Here is a 25,921-nt window from a genome sequence, read left to right as displayed (position 1 = left end):
CTTTGAGGAAGCCTGAGTCTTGTACTCAGGGGAGCTGGGATGGAAGGCTGAATATCGATTCTTGTACCACCATCATCTCCAAGGTCACTTCTCTGCATCTTTGGCCTATTTCGGAGTGGTGAGTAACACCCACATCATCCTAGCCATCCAATCCGGCAACTGGAAGAATTTCCTATCCTCCATGGCACAGCGCACAAAACCTGCTCAAGAAAAGCTGCAAGCACTCTTCGGGATCTGCCGCGAATTTACCATTGCCCCCGAAGGAGGGATACTAAAAGGACACTGCATCGTGCTCCCCACAACTCTGGAAGAAAGAGCCCTTAATCTAGCCCACAGCAGGCACCAGGGAATCGTAAAAACAACCTCATACTTAAAGTACCGGATGTGAATGCCTCACATGCAACAGCGAGTAATGAACCTCATTGAGTCGTACGCAGCTTGCCAAGCCACCAAGAGGGTCGAGAACCCAGAACCCATCATCAGCGCACCAAGGAGCAACCTGCGATGGGAAGCGGTCAGCATAGACTACTGCACCATTGCAGGAGAAGGCTACCTACTAGTCCTGGTGGACGAATTCAGCAGATACCCGGAGGTTGAGCATGTGGCATCCACCAACGCCGAGACAATGACTGTAGCCCTAGAGAAAATATTTGCAATACACAGCATCCCGGCCAAAATCAAAAGCGACAACGTACCACCTTTCACCAGCCAAGAATTACGCCAATTCTTCCAGGACCTCAACATAAGACACAAGCGAATCACCCCAGGATGGTCACAAGCAAACGGAGACGCCGAACGGTTCATGGGGTCGCTTAACAAAGTCATCCGAATCGCGAAAGAACGAGGCCACTCCTGGCTGAAGCCAGTATACCGCTTCCTAAGGACCCACCGCCAGACCCTGCACTCATCGACAGGGAGCAGCCCAGCTGCCCTCATGTTGGATGTACTCCCCATCCCCCCGAAACTGAACTCGCCATCCACTCGAACTGGATAACACCTGACCCAGACATTCCCGGCATAGAGGCAAGACGCGTCAAGTGGAACGAGCAAGAAAGCCACGCTCGCTCAGCAAGCCACCGGGAACCATAACCAGGGGACACAGTATTAGTCAAGAACCGGGCCCCGCCCAAGAAGATGTCCCTAAACTTCAAATTCCGACCCTGGACAGTCAGTGCTGCGAACCACAGCATGATCACAGCCACCAGAGGGAACGAGACAGTCACCACGAACATCTCACACTTCCGAAAGGTCCCGGCAGCACTATGGGAAGAGAGCCCGAGGACCCCACGAAACCGAATCACACAGTCAGCAAAGCGACTCCGAGCCACCTGGAACCCATGACGCCCACCAAGAGCCAAGGACACCGGCCTCAGGCGAGAGTGAAGCCAGGCCAGAAAAACCCCTAGCGGCAGAACCAGAAAGGAGTCATCCTCCATACAGCCTGAGAGAAAAGCCACGACCATCATCCCGCCTACAAGGTTACATCACACAAGGAGTCTACTATCGAGCGAACTCTCACAGTACGAAGCCATAAGACACTAGAATATACTATCCTGTTTGAAATGTTATTGTTCACGACCGAGAAAAGCATTCCAAGTTTGGGAGGAATGTGATGTCACGTGCCGAGGATATCCCAGTCACGTGTCGTGGTCCTGTTATCTTTGCCGCACTGTGCAGCGCCACTAGGCCCAAGCCGGCCTCACCAATCTGCCGGGACTCCGCCGTGACGGAGCACCCGACATCACAGGTATGACCCCCATGCACCTTCAGCTGGCCCAGGATTAGCATATGATGTATGTTCCTCCAAAAAAGCGCAGAATGATGTCGAGCCGCAGCCCGAGGAGTGCGCCGCGTGCGCAGGCCTCACTGCAATAACACGCGGGATCCAGGTATGCACATAACCTTCCTTTATTCTACTATGGAGGCAACTGCCGAACTCCCTTCCCGTCCCTCCCCTTCCCCTGACGTCACGTCCTGGACGTCACTACGTTACGGCCGCAACGGCGGCCGGCCCCAACACAGCGATGCGGGTGGGCTGACAAATGATTTACAAACAAAGCGAGGGATAAAGTTTAAATAAACAAATGTATACATGTGTTCAGATATTCATCCTGCAAGGCAGGCCATATTTTCTTACCTTGGAATATGCGGCTGGGAGCATATTCCGCATATGTTTTGTTTTATGAGTATTTCCGTTTAAAGAGCATTAATTTAATCTAAATGTTTCTTTTAGGGATATTTCCCCACCTCTTGTCATTCTATCAGATTTTACTTTTAGGGGCTCTTCTGAAAGATAGTCCGCTAGTTTTGGTGCTATTTTTAGGGAGCGTTGGGCATATTTATTTCTCGAGACCTGGCAACACAGACACAAGTTACTTCCGGTGGTGTACCATTTTCTTTTTTCCCCAAAACGGCACTTCCGGTGTGCTCTTGTTATTGTTCCCTTTTCGGCACTGGGTGCTTCCTGCTTCTCCGCTGGAGGCGGATGGCGACCCTGGTGGTGCTGGTGCTCCTTCTGGGCGCGGCCAGTGCTTCCCAGGGAGACCGGGAGCCTATGTACCGGGACTGCGTGAGCCAGTGTGACCGGACCAACTGCACTGGACCACGGGGGCGGGACTGGAGGGAGCGACAGCCCTTCTACATGAGCCTGGCAGGTGAGAGGGGGTGGGTCCAAGAATGACAGGTCACGCCTCTACGTATAAGGCTGATGAGTGAAAATGGGTCGTGGATAGATGTCTCTCCTATTTTAGACTGGCCTCGTGGAATGTGAACCTTTGTCATACACAAAAAACAGAGTCCGACCAAAAAAACAAAAAAAAACCACGCCCACTTCACTCTCTTTTATGTCAACTTCCTGGAACTCAAGTCCAGCCTCCCAGCAGGAAGTGATATACCTAAACTCCCAATGACTTCAGTGGAAGCCCACACCAAACTTGCATCACTCTATGATTGTCCCCATTGACTTTATTTGGGGCAACCTTTTAGGCTACTATCATGGTCTTGAAAAATGTAATCCAATGGGTGGCAGCAGTTAAGGAATCTGTAGTTTTTTCTTCTTCTAGTGGTTTCAAATGTGCTATGGTGAAATGGTGGAGTTTTGCTGCCAGTGCTTTAAAGAAATAAGAAACATTAAGAATCTGTCAACTCTTAACTATTCTACACAGGCACGATAGTAGTGCGGTCGATATATTAATCCTATATTTACTCTGTCTTGTGACAGATGACAAGGAATTATAACATGTTAGATTGTTTCGATTCCAGAAATTTAAATTTGATTATTCCCGGTGGAACACTTCACTGGCATATTCACTGGGCTCAATACATGGCTCGAACAAATTCCTCGGCCCACACCAACACATTCAACATTTTATACCCCTCAAGCAAACTGCTAAAACGCCCCCAGGACGCACAGATTCCCCTCTCTAAGTATGCCTTCCATCTGGAAACATAGACCTCTGAGGAAGAAGGCACACAAACGACATATAGAACTCGCACGACTTGTTGGGTGTATATATATATACACCCACCTGTATATACTGGCGCCAGTTGCTCTTGGTTCTACCTGAGCATGCCCAGTCTTCTCTCGCTAACCCCCTAGACACTCTCCCATGCCCCCCTCCTCTTTGAAATCAAATTCGCAAGAGCATCTAGAAACCATGAAAATGGCAACAGTATGCGGTACAAACCCAAATAACATAACTTGAAACATGTGTTTGACTACATTGATTATTGACTGAATATTTGATAATATCACAACTGAATCACTGTTTTAACTGTGGAGAATAGCCTTGAGTGGGCATAGTGTAAAAAAAGTACCATTTGATCATCTCTCCTGACTTCGTTGTCATCTTCTTGCAGACATATTTTAGTGAGCCTTGGTGACTCAACTGGTTCAGAGGAATGCCAGTATGCTCTCACGCTTTGCTGATAAAAGCAAATAGCAGCTTCCTTCATTAACCTTGTGACGAGAAAGGTGTAGGTGGATGTCGGGGGCATGACAGTAATAAATGGTGTTCCAATTCACGTAATGTTTGAACTACCTGGCCATTCTCACCCCAACCTCCATCCCTACAGGAGATTTTTATGGCAAAGTGTTACTTGTACAAACAATATTTTGTGCTTTGTTGTTACACAGGAATATGTTTTTACGTTTGCAAGCTCTTAGCTTTGTATCGGACCAGTCTAGGGTGACAGGTCTACCAAATGTGACTCAATAATTGGCCAAATGTTATCAACTTAAAGACTCTGTGGAGACTGTCCTAGCATGATCATGTTTATTCATGTTATACTGAAGATTGATGGTTCACGGTCATAGTTAGTCATTATAAGGTGGATGTTTATTGACTTCCTTTTCAGTTGGTTGATCACTAATGCTTTGATGAATCTGGCCCGGCTTTGTTTGTACCAGTGAAAGACCGGCGTTTCAGAGAAACGGGTGTCAGTTTGAGATCAGTATTGCTTTTACGACACAAATTAATGAATGGTATTTGCATTGTACAACATTTATTAACAATGATACTAGGATTGAATGTTTATAGTAAACACATAGTAATTTTGTATTTGCCTGAGAATGTCTGATGGATGCAATTAGTGCTTGTTAGTTATTGAAGCAATTTGAGAACCTTATAATAGTATGGGAATTAGGACGTCCCTTTTAAAAAAAATATATGTGGTGACCAGTGATCACAGATGACAGAAACTTGCAATTCAACAGTAGACCAATATGCTTACATCCTAGATGGATGAGATATATATAGTGCCCCTGCTTTCCAAGGACACCTTTCACACTCACACTTGAAATATTCAACCAATGCTCTCTTTAAGGAACTAGATACGCCAACCCGCCACATATTACCTCAAATTTATGTCAGCTCTTTCATTTTGACAACATTTTTCTAATGTAATATAATCATCAAAACAATTACCTATCCTGGCAGACATTTTTCAAGTTCACATAAAAACACTGCCTCGTTGGCCTGTAGTTGATCTAACGTGCCTAGTATACTGCTTTAATCATTTTAAGGTCGGGAGCTGAGCTGAGTTTGGTAACTCCCACAAGTGGTCTGAATGCAACACGGGTTACAACCTTCTTATTTGTTCCGGACATGGAAGAATAAACACACTTCTGGGGGGCAGTTATCTCCTGTTGATGTACCTTATAAATTGTATAATGTTTTGCCACACAGGAGAAAAAGTCTGAGAACGACTTCTCTGCTAATCACCCTCAGACCCAACTAGCCAATTGGCCATATTTACTAATGTGGAAATGGGTTATTGAAAAAATTGCTTGTGCAAAATGTTTTCTGCCACTTGGAGATTACATATATTCACGTAGCCCCGTAGATTGGCAGCGAAAAGAGCAATTCAGTTATCCATTGTACTGTTAGTTGTCATGGGTGCTGAGACAGAATGGGCTCCACTTTCAATTAAATTGCAGTACTCCTCCCCACCACCACTATCCTCTTCAAAGTAAGTTTATTCTTCTGAAGCTGCGCTTCCACGTTCCCATGGCATGTCAGTGAACCCTGAGATAACCAAAATAACATAACACTTCTAGAGGGGCGGCCCCAAAACTAAATAGAAATTTGAAGGGCATCGAGAACTCCAGACCATTACTTTGATTTTGGTTCCATTTATTTCGACCCCTCACCCCCTTAAAGGTGCAGTAAGCATCAAAGCTTCTTATTAGCTTTAAGTCCCTTTTCAGGTGCCCCCAACGACTCCTGGGACTTTGATGCCATCCATCCTCACAGTAGGAGTGCTCCAGCCTTTTGTTAACCATCCATCTAAATCATTGATAAATAGGTTAAACTAGACCAGACTAAGGACGCCACCCTCATCACGTACACATTCATTTGTAGTTTTCCCCTTACTGCCCATGGCATGGCACACTCTGCCCCTAATATTAACGTTGATGGCTTAAATGATAAATATTAAGCAATGTCCCATTCCTTCACTCCTTAAGGTGACCCAAAGGATATCCCTTTTACAGAGTCAAAGGCAGCCTTAAGATTAACAAAGACCAGATGGAGCTGGACTTTACACAGACCAATATATTTGGCTTTCCATAGTAGTAATCTTAGCCCTTACTCCATGGTCCCCACCCTTTTCCTGAATCCATCGTGCAATTGAGTGAGTACTGTTTTCATCTAACCAGGCCTGGATACTCGTAAGAATAGTTTTGCCAAAGATCTCGCTTGAGTCTTCTAGAAGCACAGAAAGTCTATAATTGCCTATGTTGGTCATGTGATGATGGACAGCTCAGGGGCAACGTGTTTGTCTTGGAAGCAAGACCACGCAGCGCAACACTGGTTTGAATCCCGATCCCGCCCTTAGAAGCCACTTGCTGGTATTAAGTGTGTTAAAGAACAATCATAATTGTCCTTTTTTTTTTTTTTTTTTTTTTTTTTTTTAAAGTTGGGGATTAATTCTGGAAGACCCCAAAGAATCTGGGATAACCTCTTATTAATATTACAGTTTAAAAAACTACAAAGAATGGGAACCCAGATCGCAGTTTGACATATAGAGGTCAGCAGGCATCAAATTCAGACCAGTAGCCTTTGCCGCGTACATGTGTCCCCTAGCCATGAGTATATTCTCAACAGTTCCTCTGCCCTACAGACGGAAACATTTTCCACCCAAAGTTTGGGTAAGCTGTTGCTTCAAATTTGGTGAATATATGCTTTGGTATCCCACATTTCCAGGGACCAAATGCCTTAACGTTTGTGATTTAATTACATCATCCAAATCTTCCCACACTGTAAACTTTGTCCCTGTTGTCTTCCTTTAAGAGGCCTCACAATTCTAACTTTCCCGATTACTTAGTTTATGCATATTTGAAATTATTAAAACTTGGCTAATTGCCTTCTTACTAAAAATTCTCGGGTCAAGTGCGAGCCCACAATCACAAATATATTAGAGACTGTAGGCAGGGCACAGAATTTGCACTAGTCATTGGCTAGTGATAGATGACTGTTGACGAGTACAAAATGGTTTGCTGTCGGTGTCAAGGGACTTTTTATGGCTGGCTAGTAGCTTGCCACTTTAAATCTCTCCCTCCCCGCTGCAGGCACACTGTCCCTGGACAGACATTATAATTGGAGAGGTTCACTAATACCTATCAGGATATCCTCATACAGGGGTAGGAGGACAGATCCTAGATATGCCCACTTTATTGCATTACTGTTCACTGCCTCCTGTCCCATCAAGGCTACCACCCGGGTTCTCATGTATGTGTTCAAAGAGGGTGAATGAAACTTAACCAGCAGATCTTGATTTCTTTCCACCCTTGTTTCGACAGTAAAGCTCCTTACCTGACTCAAATATTGGACTTCTATAAAACATCAGTCTATTATAGTCTTACCCTGGTGTGCTTTAAATGTGTATGCAGATAGGAGTATCGTCTTGCAACATACCCTTTAATGCATGGTGCAAATATTCAAGTTGCAAGTGACTTGCCAGCCACAAAGAAGTCACTTGCCACCTCAATTCTAAACATACACCAAGCAGACCTAATTTTACAATGGCAAGTGCAATATGTGCACCCTGCTTTACTGCATGCATATCGTATGCAACAACCAAAAGTCTCGTATGGATCACCATAGGGTTACAGTGTGCATGACCTGGAGGACAACACACGGGGGGGGGGGACCAGGAGGACAACACACGGGGGGGAATCCCCCCTTCTCAAGTTGGCATCAATGGCAACATTTTGATCATGGTCGCTATACGGCCATTAAAATCGCAGACCACTGGAAAGGGGCCACTTGCCGATTTGACATCCAACCTTTCCATAAGTTGAGCCATAGTGATTAAGGATTTGCATGTCTCGTTATTACTAATACCTCTGCTATACATATCATCATGCACAGGCGAACCAGAACACCTTGGTATTACACAGAATATTTTTGGAGATCCAGAATCCACCTGTAGACAGCTCACAGCCAGCCCTTTGAAAACCCATATAAGGAGCCTGCCCTTTGGCCAACCCTTTTGGAAGGTGTAGCAGGTACATAAAAGCCTACATAATCGTATTTATGGGTGATTTATAAAGCCAGATTTCTTGTAGTGCTTTGACGTCATCTTGCTCCAAAAACCGTTGCCAGTTCTCCTCTCCCAGATGATGGCCACTCCAGTAATAATCCAGCTAATTATAGTAAAAAAAAAAAATCACATTGTTCTGATGAATGGCCCTCTCCAATTATTTCAGTATCACAGATAGCAAGGGAGATGGAAGGCGTGATCTTTACATTTCTGAAACAACGAATACACATTTTTTGTTGTTGCAGTTAATGGCTGCAGCACCGCTCTTCGGCCCTTAGCAGGAGCATGGCTAACATCTGCTAACTAGTCCTGCTCTCCCTCCTGCACACACGCTTGGTGTGCTATGGGATTCCTCTACGCTCTATCCCCAACCACTCATGGCTCACCTGCTTCTGGACCGGCTTCCATTCAACCACACTTTCTCTGGGCCCCGCAAAGCCTGCTTGGGACATAAAATCACTTGCATTGCCAGGCACTAGGAGTCTCGAAGTAAGGGCAGCCAATAAACATAAACCACACATCCTCAAGATCTGTCTGCTTGCCAGTAAAATAGCAGTCAATGTAACTAAATGTTTTATTTTTGGCTTCTGTGCTTATAGGCATTGAAGGTTAAGCCCTACTGCGCCAACAACTTGTTGTGAGTGGATAGGGCACATTCAACCTTACTGGCCCTGATCCACTTGAAGCCCTGGCGTGCATGTATTTCCATGCTTAAATTTGCCCGATGACATGACTGTTTTAACAATGTATTGTACAAACGCCATGTGTTGGCACTGATGGTCCATGGACCTACTCTCTTAGTTCTGATCTGGCCGCAGGGAGGTTGGGATCAGTTACAGGTTGTATATTTCCTGTTCTATCACTAACATTATTCCATCACCACTCCAATCTTTTTTTTCCCATTTTACGTAAACAGCCAAAATCATCTCACAAGCAGATTGTCATCCTGGTCGACAGTGTATTATCCTATAGCCTTCCTTTGAGTGGGAACCAGGTTAATGTCACCTGTTTTTATTGTACATTTTTTCTGTTTGTTTTGACCACGTTATATTTCCCACTTTTTTCTACACTCTCATAAACAGGCTGACTTATTGTTCTCATGTTTGTACTATTGTTCAGGTTCCCTTCGTGGGCATGCCTCTGCTATCTGTAAATGTTACTGTAAGTCCTTTCTGTTCGAAATTGGCTCTCTCTTCTGCCTTTCATGTGTCTTTCCCTCCTCTTTGCAGGTTGGAGCTGCCATGATGATTGCAAATATGACTGCATGTGGTTCATTGTCGGGCTGTACATAAGAGAAGGATACAAAGTGCCTCAGTTTCATGGCAAGGTGAGTGGGATTGGAAAGAGCTCTTCGGAAACTGGTGTAGACCCATAACATACACACAGTTTTTGTAAAAAAATGTATATCGGGTCGCCTATAGTCAGATCTCGCAGCGTCTGAACCAGTTCTCTATACTGAACCACTTCCAGTCAGGATTCAGACAAGGGTTCGGCACCAAGACCTCCTTACTGGAGCTGAAGTCTAGACTCCTCGGTCGTATGGATAAAGGGCTTACTTCCCTCTTAGTTTCTCTGGACCTGTCAGCTGCGTTTGATTTGGTTGACCATTCCATCCTGGTGGCCAGATTGCAGATGTGGCTAATTTCTCCCCTTCCGCTGTGCTATGGATTAGCGCTTTCTTGGAAAATAGGCAAAGTAGGGTTTGTCTGGAGGAGGCAGAAGCTGTTCCTATCTTGGTGCTTTTCGGGGTGCCGCAGGGGGCGAGTACCTTTTTATTTCTGGAGCAGGAAGGGGTAATGTTTTCCAGTTATGCAGACGACACCCAGTGTGTCGTCCCTCTAACATGCGTTCACTCGCAGGATGAACAGGAACTCAACAGAGTCTTTACACTGATTGAGAACTGGATGATGTGCAATAACCTTGCCTTGAACAGAGGGAACACATAGCTGATGATCGTGGGTAATTATGTGACTCTAGCCAAGTTGGACCCTGCTTACAGTTCCTTCCTGTTAGGAGAGGTGAAAATCTTCCCTCAATCAAAGTTAAACATTTTGGGTGTGATTCTGGAGCAGCTGCTGAACATGAGGGCTCATGTAGGCAGTACTGTTTCGTTGATTGTATATTATGTTAAACTTGTTTTGCATCTTAGACCATTTATATCTTGGGCTAATGTGGAATCTGTATCTAGAGCTATTATCGGGGCAAAGATCGACTATTGTAGCAGCATTTTGGTCAGTCTCTGTAAGGCTGATTACAATAGACTCCAAGTTGTACAGAACGGAGCAATTAGAGTGGTCGTCGGCCTGTCCCGCCGTGATCATATTTCAGAAGCCAGACCCTTCCTGCACTGGCTTCCAGTGGAGGCACGAGCCAGGTTTAGATGATTGGTTATTACCTTTAAATGCAGACTTGGCCTAATGCCCTCCTACCTGTAAGACCACATTATTGAGAAGGTTAATGGCAGGGCTCTTGGGTCCAGCAATCAGATTGACCTGCTATTGGCTGGTGATTTAAACGTACATTATTTACATCAAATTCCGATTGAGGCGATAGGCAGCAGGTTGGACCACGGGTGGGCACGATTTCTTATGGATCATGATCTAATGTGCCTTCCTAGCGTAAATCCCCGGACTTGCAAGCTCCAAATACACCTGGACAAATGGCCGTATAAAATCATGGTTGAACTATGTGCTAGTAAACAGCAGAATGCTTGATAGTTCTGAATCATTGAACATTCAGCATAATGGGCTGAGTGACCATGCCTCCCTCGACTGGGTATGCACATAGTTGTTCCCTCTTGGTTGAGAGGCAGTGTTTTGCTCAATCTTGGGTTTTTCCCTACCATAGAAATGTGTAATGCAAACCCCACGCCCCCAATACACTTGTGGCATTGAAAAGTCCTGGCAGCAGGAGATTAGGGGCTGATGTTTTCACAGTGGTTGGGTTCTGAAGTTATCACTTTCCGTCTGGATGGGGTGAGGTTTTTTGTTCACAGTTCATATGTAGATTTGGTGGCATTTGTCAGTTTTATGTCGGGGTGGGGGGTTCCCTTGTGGACGCAAAGGGCTTCATTTGTGGGGTGTCACTACCTCAGAATCTCCTTGATCTTCTCTGATGTCTTGTAGGAGCTCTGTGACCTGTTCTTCTTGTTCTTTCTCCATAGTGGCCCTTTTCAAGATTCCTGTTTTTTCAAGAGCCTGCCTCTGCCTTCGCTTCCTTTCTTAATGGACTTGCCAACTTTGTGATGCTCAACCGCTACAGAGCTTTAGTACCTGCTGCATCTCCCATGTACCACACCTGCGTGGCCTTCGCTGTGGTAAGCGGCTCAAAACGAATACAAGAGGTTTTCTGTGACAACGCTTCATGATGGCAAATGTTTTAAGGGCCATACCTCTTACCGGAGAGGTGACTTGGCCTACATTGTGCAAAGAGAGGTAGTGTTTTTTATTTTTTTTTATTTTTTGTCCAAATCCCTTAGAGGTATTGTTTTTAAAGCGTGTCTTAACCTTTCTGAAATCTTAAAAACAAGTAGTCTATTCAGGGGGAGCTATAGAATTGATGGTTTTCCCTTTGTGCTGGTATGCTTTTCTTAATCAGTGGTGTGTTACTAAACCAAGAAATAATTGTGTAGGTTGATGACTTTCATTAGCACCCAGGGCAGGGGAAGCAGCCAATCGGGTTCCATGAAACGCAGGCTGAAACAGCTAATCTCAGCCTGCATTCCATGTAAACCACAGGCTGCACCCGCCACTGCGGGCCGCCATCTCGCTTCCCCCTTCCCTTTTTTGTTTTTACTTTTCCCAACCCCCCCCCTCTCCAGTCCCACTTATCTGATTGTTGCAGAGGTACATGCCCCGCCACCGCAGTAGCTTCTCTCCTCGCTTTTCCGGCCACCCTGGTAATGGAAGAGGGGCTCTGTAAGGAATCCTGCCTTCTACAACTATGGCGGCCATTTTGGATAAGTATTTTTATTTATTGAGCGGGAGGCATGCAGCGTCCAGTTCAATGAATGAAAATATATATTTTTTTAGCACCCCGGATTACCGCTTTGATAACCTGGGGTGATACTAGCATTAGCACCCTGTTCCAAGGTCTGGAACGGGGGGTAACAGCCCCGAGCCCTTGTTAACTGCTCTTGCTTCGCTTAGGCCATTAACTCGGGCAGCCAGCCGTTACCCCCCGTTCCAGCCCTTGGAACGGGGTGCTAACACCACATTAGAAATAGGTAGCCTTGTATGTTAGCACTTAATATCATAAATCTCGGTACCTGAAAAAAATAAGTCATCTTTTCAGTTGCCTAGTTCATCCTCTTCATTGCCCTACTGAAAGTTCCATACAACCATTTGTGTTTAACAAATGAGACCTGGAAAAAAACTATGAATAATTCTGCCCATGGGCGAACTATCAAACAATAAAAGGCCAGAGCCAATTTTGGCTTTTAGATTGGAGTCTTTTGAGTATGAGGAAGATTAAAGTGTATCCTCCCTTTCCACAACAGTGCTAGAGCAGTGTGTGACAATTCATGCTCCTTAAGGTGTATACTGCGGTTCAACTTGCCAACATCCGCATGTGGGATCAGTGCTACTTTGTGATACATTTTTGGATGCATATGGAACGCACATGAGATTTTTCTTTGTCGGGGCCAGGAGGAACACTTGGAAGCAAGAAAACTCAGAGCAACAAAGGTTTGAATCCCGGTCCTACACTTAGAGACTGTTCTCTGGTATTAAGCGCACTATAAAATATTAATTGAATTATTTAAGACTAATAAATGATTGATTGGACATATACACGTGACTTCTCTGATGGAATTTACACTTAGCCAAATCAAGTGGTTCACCTAGACCTAATTGGTAGAATCAATTATCTATTTCTACTGACTAGATTTGATCTTTAGAGCATAGTCCTGATTGGGAAGAATACAGGCCAAAATCTTAAAATAACTAGGAAATGTATGCTAGCTTTCACATTCACCTAGGTTATTTCTTCACATGCAAGCATGTAGGATGATGAGGAGTGATATGCTGGAGACCGTGTGTACGCTTTACTCGGATTTGATTGAGGTTTGGCAAAATAGGGTGAGAATGGTTTAATGGCTAGCGGGTCTAGGTTTTTTAAAAACATTTAGAAAAATGTTTTAAATTAGTAATCTCAACCAGTACAAACATCGTGATTAAAGCATCACCATCACAATACAGTTTTCAACAAAATTACAACAATGGAAAGAATACCCAACAGTTAACCCTTTAACCTGCAGCGCGCCGCTTCCATACATGGTTCCTCATTGGAGAGGACCCACCCTCCACACCCCCTTGCTCACCAGCCATGACAGCCTTGTTATTCCCCCCTCCCAATAACAACACCCCCTGGTTTGTTGTCCGGAGAGTAGAACATTAATTGCAACAGTGCATTCCAAGGTGCCACATTGTCGCTCCCCTCCCTCATCCCTTTCTGCAGTGCCCTGTACCATACCACTGATTCTGCAACTGACCAGCGTTTCAAATCACCCCAACAGCTATCTCTGTGCGGTCTTTCTCAGGAGTTACAGTGCATGGCAGTCCATCTCTTTGCAAGTACATATACAAGATCGAGCATTCTGGTCTCTGGTTTGGCCTTCTCAGGGTGTTGAAACACACTGAGTATGCACACCTCTGGCGACCAGCTACATTTCGTAATCCCACCCTCTTGACAATCGCCCCCCAGAACTGCTTTGCCACTACATCTTCCCTAAACATGTGAATCATACCGGCTCCCTCCGCTGTGCATCTGGGGCAACCTGTGTCCCTCGCTCCTAGAAACTGTGATATTATGTGTGAGGTCATATATGCTCTATGTAGGACAAATAATTGAGTATGTTTGAATCTCTCATTCCTGGATACCCCCCTGGTGTATAAGAGCGCATTAGCCTACACTTGCTCCATTAAGTCACTGGTCAGATCCACCTCCCATTTGTGTTTCACCCTCAATGCATCCATATTTAAAGCCGTCAGAAGTTTGTTATATTCTTGAAACCCTGTGTTCCCCTCAGACACCTCATGCAACGCCCCCAGTATATCATCTTCTGCCAAGTGTTTGTGGGATCAGCTCCATCTGGTCCTGGCCTTGTGTAGTATTCTAGCTTGCATAAAGAATTGGGCTGGGTTCACCTCAGCGTCCTCTACCAATTCCTGAAATTCCAGAAGCTTCTCATTAGGATTCAGGCCCCCCAGCACTGCTTCTCCCTTCACCGCCCACTGCAATCTAATGAGATAGAGGCTCCCCTATCATTCCCGTGGATAGCAGCCAATGGGATGTTCTGAAAGTAGGGTTTCCAGCCGTTTCAGCAAGGTCTTGGTTCTTGCCCAGATCTCTCCCACCCCCCCCCCCCATTGATAATATGTATGGTGAGTTTGAGATTCTTTTCGGTACTAGCCACAACACTTCCTTCAGCAGCTATGGCTCTATCTCTTTCTGTAACAGCATAATCTCCTGCGTTTCCTCATCAGATAACCACTGCGCCACATATTACAACTGCCCCGCTAAATAGTATAGTTCCATGTGTAGTTGTTTTACCCCACCTTCCACATAATCCTTTGTAACACGCACAGCACCACTCTGTGCCTCCCCCTATCCCAAAGAACCCCCTACCCCATTGCTGTATTGAGTTCCTTGAAAAAAGACCTGGGCATATAATAAGGCACATTGCCGTAGTGATACAGCAGGCGGGGAAGGACCACCATCTTAACTAGGGCCACTCTTCCTATCACAGATAACAGCAATTCCTTCCAGAATACGATGGGTTGTTCTATCCTCTTATGTGCTTTGATTGTGTTCTGTTCATGTGAGAGCTGAGCTTCATGACAAACATTCACTCCCAGGTATTGAAATGACTTTGTAGTCCATTGTAGCCTCAGACTTAGGCAGTCGAGCCTCATCCTGTTACGAAGGGTCGACGGACCTTGTCTTTGTGGTGTCGCTGGCGCCACTTATCCTCAGTCTACCCGAGTTCTCCCAAGATGGCGCCCCATACTCAGAGTATCGTTCCAGTACTGCCGATTGTCACACAGGATACTCCTCCCTCATGCCTGGAAACAGCCAGGAGCGCAGAGTGTTACTACTGCTTTAGGTGGTTGCGCTACGTGAGTAATCGAGTAATTCATACTTGCTATTCAATCGGAATCCTTACCTTTAATCCGGTCTCTCCTGACCCTCATTCCTCTTACCTTTGTGCTTCCAGGCAATCCTCTTCCGCTCGTCTATCAACTTTCGATACAAACTTCTCTTTGATTGATTGCCAGAGGACCCCCATTCAGAACGTAGGTGTTTACCACCCCTCGTCTTCATTTGAATTCTACCCGCTATTTCCTGCTATCTTTTTCCTCACGTTTGTTTTCATTTCCTCGATAGAAGAAAACTTGTATTTCCAAAACGACATTACCCAGCATTCCATCCGCTTATGTCGCGGACTTCTTCTTCTGTGACCTTGGTAGGTGGAGACTGTATGTAAACTAACTACAGATAACTATCTCTTTGCTCTCTACTTTAATCCTTCCCATTCCTTGTTTCTGAAGGAGTTGATCGCATATCTTGCATTCAAGATACCCATTCCGTCTACACTCCGCACGGCTGTTCCTGCTCACAGTAAAGGTATCAGCTTTATCCGATTATAATTTCAAGCACATTATCATTTTTTCCATACTAACCCTCCTTTTTCATTATAGAATCAATCCAGTGAATTAGAGGGTCATTTAGCTTCACACCTTCCAGCATCAACGGGACTTATCAGCGCTCACTAGCGACGATCCTGATTCCTCCTGTTCTTCACTCTCAAGCACCACAGGGTTTTTTCCCTTTCGAGGGTTTCCCTGCCGCGTTCTCTTGTTGCCTCTGTGGTAGGCATATAGAGAGTGTGTCAGGTGAACTTCTCTTCTCTGCTAGCAGCTGCCGAAGACCAAGTAGGCAACACTTTGGATTATTCTATCTGTCAACAAAGAGGTGGAAGTCTTTGTAAACAAACAGCTAAACAATGCAATTATATCACATCCAGTCCAGCTCACTCCGCTAGAGGGAAAATTCAGGATTTCATCCTGCTGACAGTTATACCTGATAGATCGGAAAAATTATCAAGCACCTCAAAGATGTGTGGGAGGTTATCTTCAGGATTCTACACATATAAAAGCATGTCATCTGCATACAGCGAGATTGCATGTCTATTCCCATCCACCAGCAGCCCTGCATCCTCCAAGTCTGAACCTAGGAACACCACCAGTTGTTACAGTGCTTTTTATAATAAAAAGCATAGAGGACAGAGGGCAACCCTGCTTAGTCCCCTGCTGCAGATTCCATTTCACTGATACACATCTGCCCATTTTCACTGGAGCTGTGGGTGCAGCATAAATTAGTTTGACCCACCCGAAAAACCCTACCCCCACTTCAAAGCCCTCAAGCGTGGCATAAAACCAACCCCACATGACTGAATTGAACGCTTTTATCGCGTCTATAGAGACCACCGCGCAGCTGTCCTCTCGTGTTCTCATCCTATCTATAACGTTGTGGAGTATTTGCATGTTCCAGGAGGTGGACCTACTCTGTACATAACGAGTCTGATCTTGATGTAACAACGTCCCTATGATCACCTTCAATCGCTCTGCCAAAATTGCTGCGAGAATTTTGCAGTCTTGATTGACCATAGACTATGCTCGGTATGACTCGCAGTTATGTGGCACCATCCCCTGTTTCAATATTGGCACAATGACTGACTCCCTCATAATCTGCAGCAACCGTGACCTCTCATATGCCTCCTCTAGCATATCCCTTAACCTCAGTGCCAGTTCCTCTGCTAATTCTCTGTAGAATTCTGCTGGCAGGCCGTCCCTCCTGCCGTTTTCCCTGTCGACAAGGCAAGAATCCCCCCTATCGGGTCCTGCATGTGAGAGGCGATCCCAGTGCTTGCGCCTGCTCCTGCTCCAACATGGGTAATCTAATCTGAGGTCATGTCTCCCTGATTTCTCCCACATAATCAGCCCTGTCCACGCTATATAAACCTTTTATAGAACCTTTGAAATATGTTGTTGATCTCCTTCTGTGATCTCCACAACTCCCCACATTCATCTGTCATTTCGCTAATCATAGGTCGTGCCATCTCCCATTGGTAGAGTCACACCAGCAGTCGACCGGGCTTGTCTCCCATTTCATGTAGACCCTCAGTGTACCGAGCATAATTATATTTGCCTAGCCTCTGCCAATGTTCCATGCGCTCCTGTCGGAGCAGAAGCAATTCGGTCTCGTCCACACCCCTCCTCCCACACCCCTGGTCACCCACATTCACCATCCAGCTGGCTAGCAGGGGCGGGTGGTCTGAAAGTGTCCTACCCTCATACATTGCTCCAATCTGTTCCTGCCCTGTAAACAAGTAATCAATTTGTGTGTGGGCTTTGTGCAGGTCTGAATAATGTGACTATTCCCTAGCATTCCCATTTTGCCACCTCCAGATAGCCATTAGCTTCAGATCTTATCTATTAACTACAGATCTACCAGCAACCTCCCCAGGACTCCTGTATCTATCTTCAGCACATGCACTCTCTCACTGTTCCTCAAGGCCTGTCATGATTCCTGCCCCTCATGTCCCCAGCCCTCCAAGATGTCAGGCTGGAGCCAGGCCACGATCACCTACATGGCCCTCAAGGGCCCTCCATCCCTCCAAAGACCCACTTGGAGTCAGACTTGGCGCTTGTGGCACCAGACTCACTCACTCCCATAGGATAACATTAGGTTTGGACTTGTAGTGCATTGATGGGGACAAGATGGATGCCCCCACATATTTCGGTTCCCAGAACTACATGTGCAGTCTAGTCTTTTGGGTGTGGTTCAGCCCAGAGACACCTGGGATACCCAGAGACTATTTAAGCCATGCCCAGGCTGAGAAACATGCTTTGAGTTTTCTGCACCTGCAGCGTGACACTCGCCGTGTTCGGATCGGTCTCCAGTAGGCCTGCATCTTTCTTCTGCGCTCAGCTCCTGCAAGAACAAGAACACCGTTAGGAACAGCCTTACCTTGCAGCGCTTCTACCCATCATTCATCGCTCCTTCTGTTCTGCGTGCATCTTCAGCGTTGTCATTCCCATCCCGGCACGCCGCTTCCTAAGGAAAAGGGAAAAGAACAGAAAAAAGGCATTAGTAAGCATTCTGCAAATCTTCGCTTATTTTTAAATACTGTTCGAGCTTCAAACGCTTACCTGAATTCCAGCCGCTCTCGGGGAACTCTGTCTTTGGAACTTCTCATCCATCTGCAAGAGGGAAAAGACACTCCAGGTTAGCGGGGAAACATCTAGAGGCGCTGCATACCGCGCTTACTCACTGCATTTGTCTTCATAACCGGCATCCACGCGGAAAATGTTGCGGCACCCAAAAGACACAGAAAAAGAACTCAGTTCAATTAAAAAACGAAAGGGGTGCACACCATCCCCGGACGCCGGCCATCATCTAAGGAAGGAAAGGAACGAAGTTAGAGAACTGTTCAAAAGACTAATTATACTTACCTGTCAGACTCTTGCCAGTGAAGTAACTAGGCAGCAACAAGCCCGCATCAATCAACGCGCCCCTGTGCTGAAAGCGGGACGGAGAGCACACTATCCAAGAAAGCAAGGCCCAGTCTCCAGTCCAATAGGCTCCAGGGAAGGGTTTGAGGTCGTAAGAGGTCAGAACAGGCTGAGTGACCTCCCCGTGGATACCAGGTGAGCGTTACAGGCCAGGAGGACTCTGCCTCACCACCAGACGAAAGGTAAGCCATGTTGGGCTTTTGTGGGGCTCTAAGCACGCCCTGCAGCAGCGGTGCACACCACGCAGATGCATTTGGATAATTGATCAGAAAAAAAGACATTATTCACCACCAAGACCTTAATTGATGTAACGCTTGTTTCAGCGTTCCATTGCTGCTTTGTGTGCTTGTGAACGTTTGCCATCCATTGGTGCAGCATTGGGCCATCCACTCCAACATGGCCGCCGCTGGATTGCGGACCCAGGAGTGTCTGCCTTCCCTTTGGAATGCCAACCTTGCCTTTGGAATGACATGCAGTGATTGGGCCCCCCTTCCATCCAAGGCTCAATCAGGCCAGCCGGCAGGCAAAGCCGGCACACCTCCTACGGCCCGATCCTAAGACTCTGTCTGTGCCTGTCTGGGCTGAGGAGGACTGGGAGGGCCCCCACATTTTTCCTCCCTCTTTCAAACCATTAAGCAGCCTCCTGATGCAGCCGGCTCCCACACAAACTTGGGCCCCTGCACCTCCATGTTCTCTGCAGCTCGACCAGTGAGTGATGGCTGAACTTTTCCACTGCCCCCTCCACTAACAAATCTGAACCATAACTGTGCCTTTCTCACTCTGTGTTCCTTAGCTCACCTAATCTACCTCTTCTTCAGTGCTACACTGCTAGATGTGCGTTTTCTTTTTTTATTTGTTTTTTTTTAACATCTTGCACACTAATTTTGCATTGCATTTTCTGCCCTCTGTGTATCTTTTGTAACTATTAGGCCATCTTGTGAGTTTGGGCTAGACTGTGCTGTGCAGCCACACCTCTGCCTTTCAATTATCCTCTGCCACCTTGATGGCACTCACTATCTCTCCTATATTCTGTAACTGCTACACTATCACCTACCCTCCCTTTCTCACAAAGTCTGGAAGAAAAAAGCACAAAAGACATCAAGACTGCCAACCCTTGCCTACCTATCGCAGACACCCATGCCAGTGCAACTTCCACACAGGTCTTCACTGATATCCACTTCTCTGTCACCTCACCAGATCAATGGACTCCTCATCTCATCTCTACTCTCCCCTTTCACATCCCCTTCCTTAATGGTGGCACCAAGTTGGAGTCCTCTTGGCGGGCTTCTCATCATCCCGGTGTATCATTAATGTCTACCACACTGGCACTATCTTGGTTCAGGGTCCTCAACACAACCTCCTTCTGTTTGACCGGCGCCTGCCTTCCCTCATCAACTTCCATCCCACATCTGCTTCTCCCATCCGCTCTCTCTCTCTCTCTGTCCCTCCCCTGCTGAGGGGTGTACCACCTCCCTGTACCCCTCCTTGCAAAACCTTCAAAGGTGGATACCTCCTCCAAATAGCCACACCTAAAGCCCGATCAGCCATCAAACACTGCGACATCTGCCTCCTTCTTGAAGACATTGACCTTGACGTTCTTGCTCTTATCGAGACGTGGTTCAATGCCAGCTCAGTCACTGCTTTTGACTCTCTTCTCCCTGATGGCTACAAGATCATTTCCAAGCCCTGCCCTAACCGTGCTGGTTGTGGGGTTGCCTTAATTTACCCTGAGTGGGTCCCTTCTTCCCTCATACCCACCCAGCCTTACTCTTCCTTTGAAAGCCTGGTCTGCAAGTTGGTCATCACTCCCTCCTCCTCTCTGACCATTTCCACCATCTAATGGCCTCCCGGCTTTACCTTCTTCTTCCTCTCAGAATGGGCCAATGTCCTGCTCCTTTCTCCTCTCAACTACCTCCTAAACTCCTTCTCTTGGGTGATTTCAACTTCCATCTGGACTCCTCTATCATGGCATCCACTCTCTTCCATGACCTCTGCACCTTGCTCTCCCTCTCTATTCTCCCTTCTCGTCCAACCCACTCGGCTGGACATACTCTTGATGCTCTCATCCACTCTGATCTTTCACTCTCCTCCCTTCTGATCACCTCTCTCTCATGTTCAGACCACTCCTCTCACCTGGGTCCCCTCGGCCCTCTGACCGCTCCTCCTGCAGCCCTGCCAACATCGTTCATGAACATTTGTCCGATGAAACGAGTGTCAGCTGCTGCCTTCACATCCGCCTTCATCCCCTGTTGCCCCCACCCCAAACTCTACCCCTGACTCTGCTCTCGGCAACCTCCGACCCTGCTCTCAGCAACCCCCATCTGGCCATTACTAATACTCTGGACATTCTTGCCCCAGTCATGAGGATCTGCCTGAAACGTGCTTCTAAGCGTAACACATGGTATGACTCTGAACTTGCAGCCCTGAAATGCAAGTGCAGAGCTGCAGAACAGAAGTGGCTTACCTCTTGCTCACCCTCAGACAAACTGGCCTGTCGCCTGCTCCAAAGACAATACAGACTTTCCATCTGCCCCAAGAAAAGGGCCCACATCCAGGTGCTGGTCTCTGGCGCATCCAACAACACGGCTGAACTCTTTAAAATCTACAGGGGACTAGCCAACCCATCAGCAGTCTCCTCTTCACCCCTCCCCTCCCAAGCCCTCTGCAACGCATTGACCACATACTTTACAACTAAAACTCAGGACATCCTGAGCACCCTTGCGGCCCTCTCCCCCACCCGTCCTCGACTCCCCTGCCTCCTATGGCCGCCCACCCTCTTTCTTACTCTCCTTCTTCTTCCCTTTCACACCTGATGAGGACACCAGAGTTGTCAGCTCCATGAAGGTCTCCTCCAAACAGGATCCCCCCTTGCTCCTCCAGGACCATTAAGGACAACATTGGCTCTTGCCCCTGCACTTGCTGATTTCTGCAACCACTCAACCACTCTTTTTTTCCACTGGATCTTTCCCCTCTTCCCTCAAGCACTCCCTTGTGCGCTTCCTCATGAAAAAACCTTCAGCAGATCCCGCTTGTCCAGCCACCTACTCCCCTATTTCTATCACCCCCTTCCTCTGGAAACTCCTGGAGAAGCTGGCCTTCCCCCAACTTACTTCACATACTGACCTTGTTGGCGGTCTCCTCGACCATCAATCTGGATTCCAAACACCCAGAGTCTTGGAAGCTGCTCTTCTGAACACCCGTGAAGAACTGCTCGCATCTCTGGATTCAAACTCTCCAGCTGTCCTCATTCTACTTGATCTCTCGGTCAAGCACTCCATCCTCATGAAACGGCTACACGATGCCATGGGTATCTTGGAGCGGGCACTGGATTGGCGGAACTCCTTCCTAAGTGACCATTAGTCCCAGGTTATTCTTTGCAGCTTACCCTCCCCTACCTATTTTTCCACATGTAGTGTCCCCCAGTGCTTTAACCTCTCCCCTTGTCTCTTTAACACTTACATTGCTCCACTGGCAATCCTCATTTACACCGTCTCTCCTAACTCCCAGTGCTACGCAGATGACACACAACTCTTCTTCAAGCTTCCCGCTGACCCCCTTACTTCTTCCATTATACTGGACCGTCTATCTGCCATCCAGTCCTGGTGCACTTCCAACGATCTCTGTCTCAAGGCCAGCAAGACTGAGATCATTCATATTGTGACCCCTGCTCCCTCTTTCTTCCCCTCACTCTGGCCCTCCTCTATGGGCTCTCCTCCTTCATCTGAAGCCAGAAACCTTGGAGTCATCTTCGACCCATCCCTCTCCTTCCTCCCTCACTTTCGGGACATTGCCAAGAAGTACCACTTTCAACTCTTCCTTGCCAAATTAATTCTACTGTTTCCCACTTTCCCCCAGAAACTCAATGTTACCAGAGCTCTGGTTCTCTCTTGGCTTGACTTCTGCAATAGTCTTCTCTTGAATCTACCTTCTTCCTCCCTACAACACCTCCAGCTAATCCAGAATATGGTAGCAAGACCTATCCTTGGCCTCAAGCCCGGGGACATCTCTCCTGCCTTAAACTCTTCACTGGCTTCCGATTGCTGCAAGGATTAAATTCAAATCCCTCCGCATCATCCATAAGGCTGTCTGGGGCCGGGAACCGCGCTATCTCCAACTCGCTCTTACTAAATACTCTCCCTCTAGACCTCTACGTTGCCCTGGTGCCAACTCTCTGTGTGTCAAGCGTTTCGCTGAACAGAGGGCCGGTGGCCAATCTCTTTCCTCAGCTGGCTCCCTCTTATGGAACAGCCTCCCCCTTCCTCCTCATCTTGAGCTGGGTCTCCTCAAATTCTGGAAGCTCCTCAAGACTTTCTTTTTCAGCTCCTCCTTTCCTTCTTCCCTCGTCTGCTAATATCACAGTTGCTGAGTTTGGTGACCATGGCCCTTATGTGTCCTTCGGGGCCCTGGCCTCCCACACCCAATCGCCTTCAGCCTCCGCCCACACACAGCATTTGCCTTGGCACCCACTGGCATATGCCACTGTAGCCCTGCACTTAACTATTTATTGCTGCCGAACGCTCCCTAGCACTTCCTACACTGGGCACTTATATCTGCTGCTCACTCACTAGCATGGGTACTTCAGCACTTACTCCCCATTCCCTCCTCCCCTCTCCGCACTTGCACGCTCTGAATGCTCACAAGGCGTACTAGGGCTGTCTTTATCTTCCCGTGTACTCATTGTTTTCAATACCACATTTCCTCCCTGTTGCCCTGTGGGCACTTTGAAACACAATTTACTTTTTGTATAAACACCTAACGAACACACAATAAATGAATAAAATCATTAAAAAAATCCCTCTGAAGGGAGTCAATCTATTGTACAAGGATCGGAAAAAGGACGATGCATCATGATTGTGAGCGTGTGTATTGATGATGTACACCTCCCGCTTATCCACATATCGGTGCACCAGGGCCATCCTCCATTCGTCATCTGTCAGGACTTCTTGTACTCTAGAAGGTATCGCAGGAGAACCCAAAGCAGCATCCCCCTTTCAAATGTAGAGTAAGTCGGCCCATAACCGGTTCCCGCTGTGAGGAGTCAGACTTGGGAGATGCACACATAGGTGGAGTTTTTTCTCATAAATCGCAATTTATTATGTAATAAAGGGTGAGACAAACGCTTAACTTTCCTTAACCTAACAAACCAGGACTAAAGGAAAATGACCTAATGTCTGAAAAATGTCTGCCCCTCACATTAATGTATACATCAAAATGATACAGGGATCATTTAGCTGTTTCAACTTTGCAAAACAACATATAAATTCAAACGCAAAGATAACGGGAATACGTGACCAGTGTTGGATCCCCTTCCCGTGGATCAATTCAGGATGTTTGAAACCAAAGTTTAATTATAGAAAAGTTCTTTTCACTAGCCAAGTTCCACTCCAAGTAGAATACACAATTCTTTTCATCCAGTATGTCCTTTACTTGGCAAAGTGACTATCTCAGTTTCAAAAAGGTTTCTCATTTTTAAGACAATTGTTAAAGGTTTCACAACCTCTGTTTGGCGAACCAAAAAGACTCTGTCTTCATACATCAGATCGAAATGTGAATGCAAAAAGTTATTTTCTCAAAAGACCAATCATGTTCTCACATTGCATTTCTATTTTGTAAGCAATACCTTAGTCAGGATGGATTATACGACAGTTCATTCTTCTTCATAAGCAATACTTTAGTCAGGATGGGTTATACAATAGTTCATCAAAACACAGTTGTGGAATTGCCACCTCTTTTCCACCACGACCTTCACAACCTTCTACCCCAGTTGCAGTACTTCAAATCATCTTTTTCCTGGTCCACTCGCCTGCCAGGACTGACCACTATTTGTCCCTTTTTGGTGTACTCGCCTGCCAGGATAAAGCTCCTGCTACTACAACTTCTACTCTGTGGAGAGGCCACACTTAACTCCTTAATTGGGAAAGTTGAACCAACAATGGCTTTTTGGGTAAAACTTTACTTGCAACACAATTGGCTTACAACTTCTTTTGTAGTTATGTTGTCCAAAAGGACATTGATCTGTTTGCCATCGGCAATGCAGGTTACAGTTCTCTCCGCCTTGATCCTTTTGACAAGGAGGGCTTTTCTCCTGTCAACTCTGATCTCTTGCTACCCAACCTGTTGGCTGCAGGCAATGTCATTTACAACATTCTTCCACAGGGTATCTGGTACTGCTACATTCAAAAGGCCTTTATGTCACACTCTGCTTTCTTTGACTTTGGTAATTCAGATTATGATGTCCCTTGGTTAGTTATTTCCCTTGTGGAAAACTGTATTCACTTGATTTGATTAATCTTTCCTTTTGGCTTTGGCAATGCGGGTAACAATGTTCTCTTGTTCGACTTCTCTCTTTTGGAAGATTACATGAATTCTGCTCAGTTATTGAGCCACTTGGCAATGTGTTTAAAGGTTTGATATTCAAATGGTGCACTTTTGCACAGCGGTCTATATTGGAGCGCATCATGGTCACCTCTATTAGGCCAACTCACGGGTATGTCCTGGCGTCTGTCGGACTCGTTCCTTCTGCTTCACACATCAGGGTCTCCCCGACATTTGACCGCTCCGGCCAGATTTCTTCTGCTCACACGGTTTGTCAGTGGAGCACCCACTGCTCCACATGCACTTTGGTGTAAACTTCACACCGTAGCGAGATGCTGGACACAGAGAGTTTCTCTCTCCTTTGGGAGAGCTGGCCTTCACACCGCTTCCCTCTGTGTGTCCTCTGCATCTGGCTGGACCCCTGACCTCCGTCACGGTCTCTGCACGGTGTCCCGCTACAGGCAATGCAACGTCTCCAACCTCTGCCTGCTGCTTCTGCTGCTCCTTCTCTATGGTCCACACCTGAAAGGTCTTTAATAATAATTAATTTAAAATTTACATTTAAAGGTCCTGCTCAGGTGGGGGTCATAACAACTAGACTGCACATTAGAGTTGTGCAACTCTAGACCCCTCTTCCTTGACTGAATTGAAGTCCATAATGTTCTTAGTTGTTTTAGAAATAGAATAATCAGTTTTACAATAGGCCATCAGGACTGTAGGATCATTAGGGAAATTGCAAAGGGGATTCTCCCATTCCTCCTGACCCGAGTCTCCTTCCATATGATCCTCCCACATAATACCACCCCCAGGGTCAATATCAGGTAGCGACTTACTTTCCCTGGCCACATGAGAAGGGGCCCAGGTCAGCGTTTTTGGGATGATCACCCCTGATTTCCCCCCTCCCCACTGCTTCAGCATGGCATTTTGCTTGTCCTTGGTGAGATGTCTCCTGCAGCATGGCTATCCCCACCCCATTCCTGCACATA

The 25,921-nt window shown here is 46.6% G+C and overlaps 1 protein-coding gene across 2 annotated transcripts in view; it reads left to right on the top strand.

Moving 5' to 3' along the window:
* The first annotated feature begins 2,429 nt into the window (after positions 1–2,429).
* PGAP3 (post-GPI attachment to proteins phospholipase 3) overlaps positions 2,430–25,921 on the top strand; it is a 138,384-nt gene continuing 114,892 nt past the window's right edge. Inside the window, exons 1-3 of one of the 2 annotated variants that reach the window (XM_069634736.1) lie at positions 2,430–2,654; positions 9,273–9,370; positions 11,207–11,359. In XM_069634736.1, coding sequence (XP_069490837.1) covers positions 2,486–2,654; positions 9,273–9,370; positions 11,207–11,359 — 420 coding nt within the window. In that variant the 5' untranslated portion in view covers positions 2,430–2,485. The remainder of the gene's footprint in view (positions 2,655–9,272; positions 9,371–11,206; positions 11,360–25,921) is intronic. The other variant, XM_069634735.1, reaches the window with a different exon arrangement.

Source organism: Ambystoma mexicanum, chromosome 13, assembly GCF_040938575.1.
Source record: "Ambystoma mexicanum isolate Mex_15411 chromosome 13, UKY_AmexF1_1, whole genome shotgun sequence".
Lineage (NCBI taxonomy): Eukaryota > Metazoa > Chordata > Amphibia > Caudata > Ambystomatidae > Ambystoma > Ambystoma mexicanum.
Note: the sequence above shows the minus strand (reverse complement) of the source record. Positions and strands in the feature narration are given on the sequence as shown.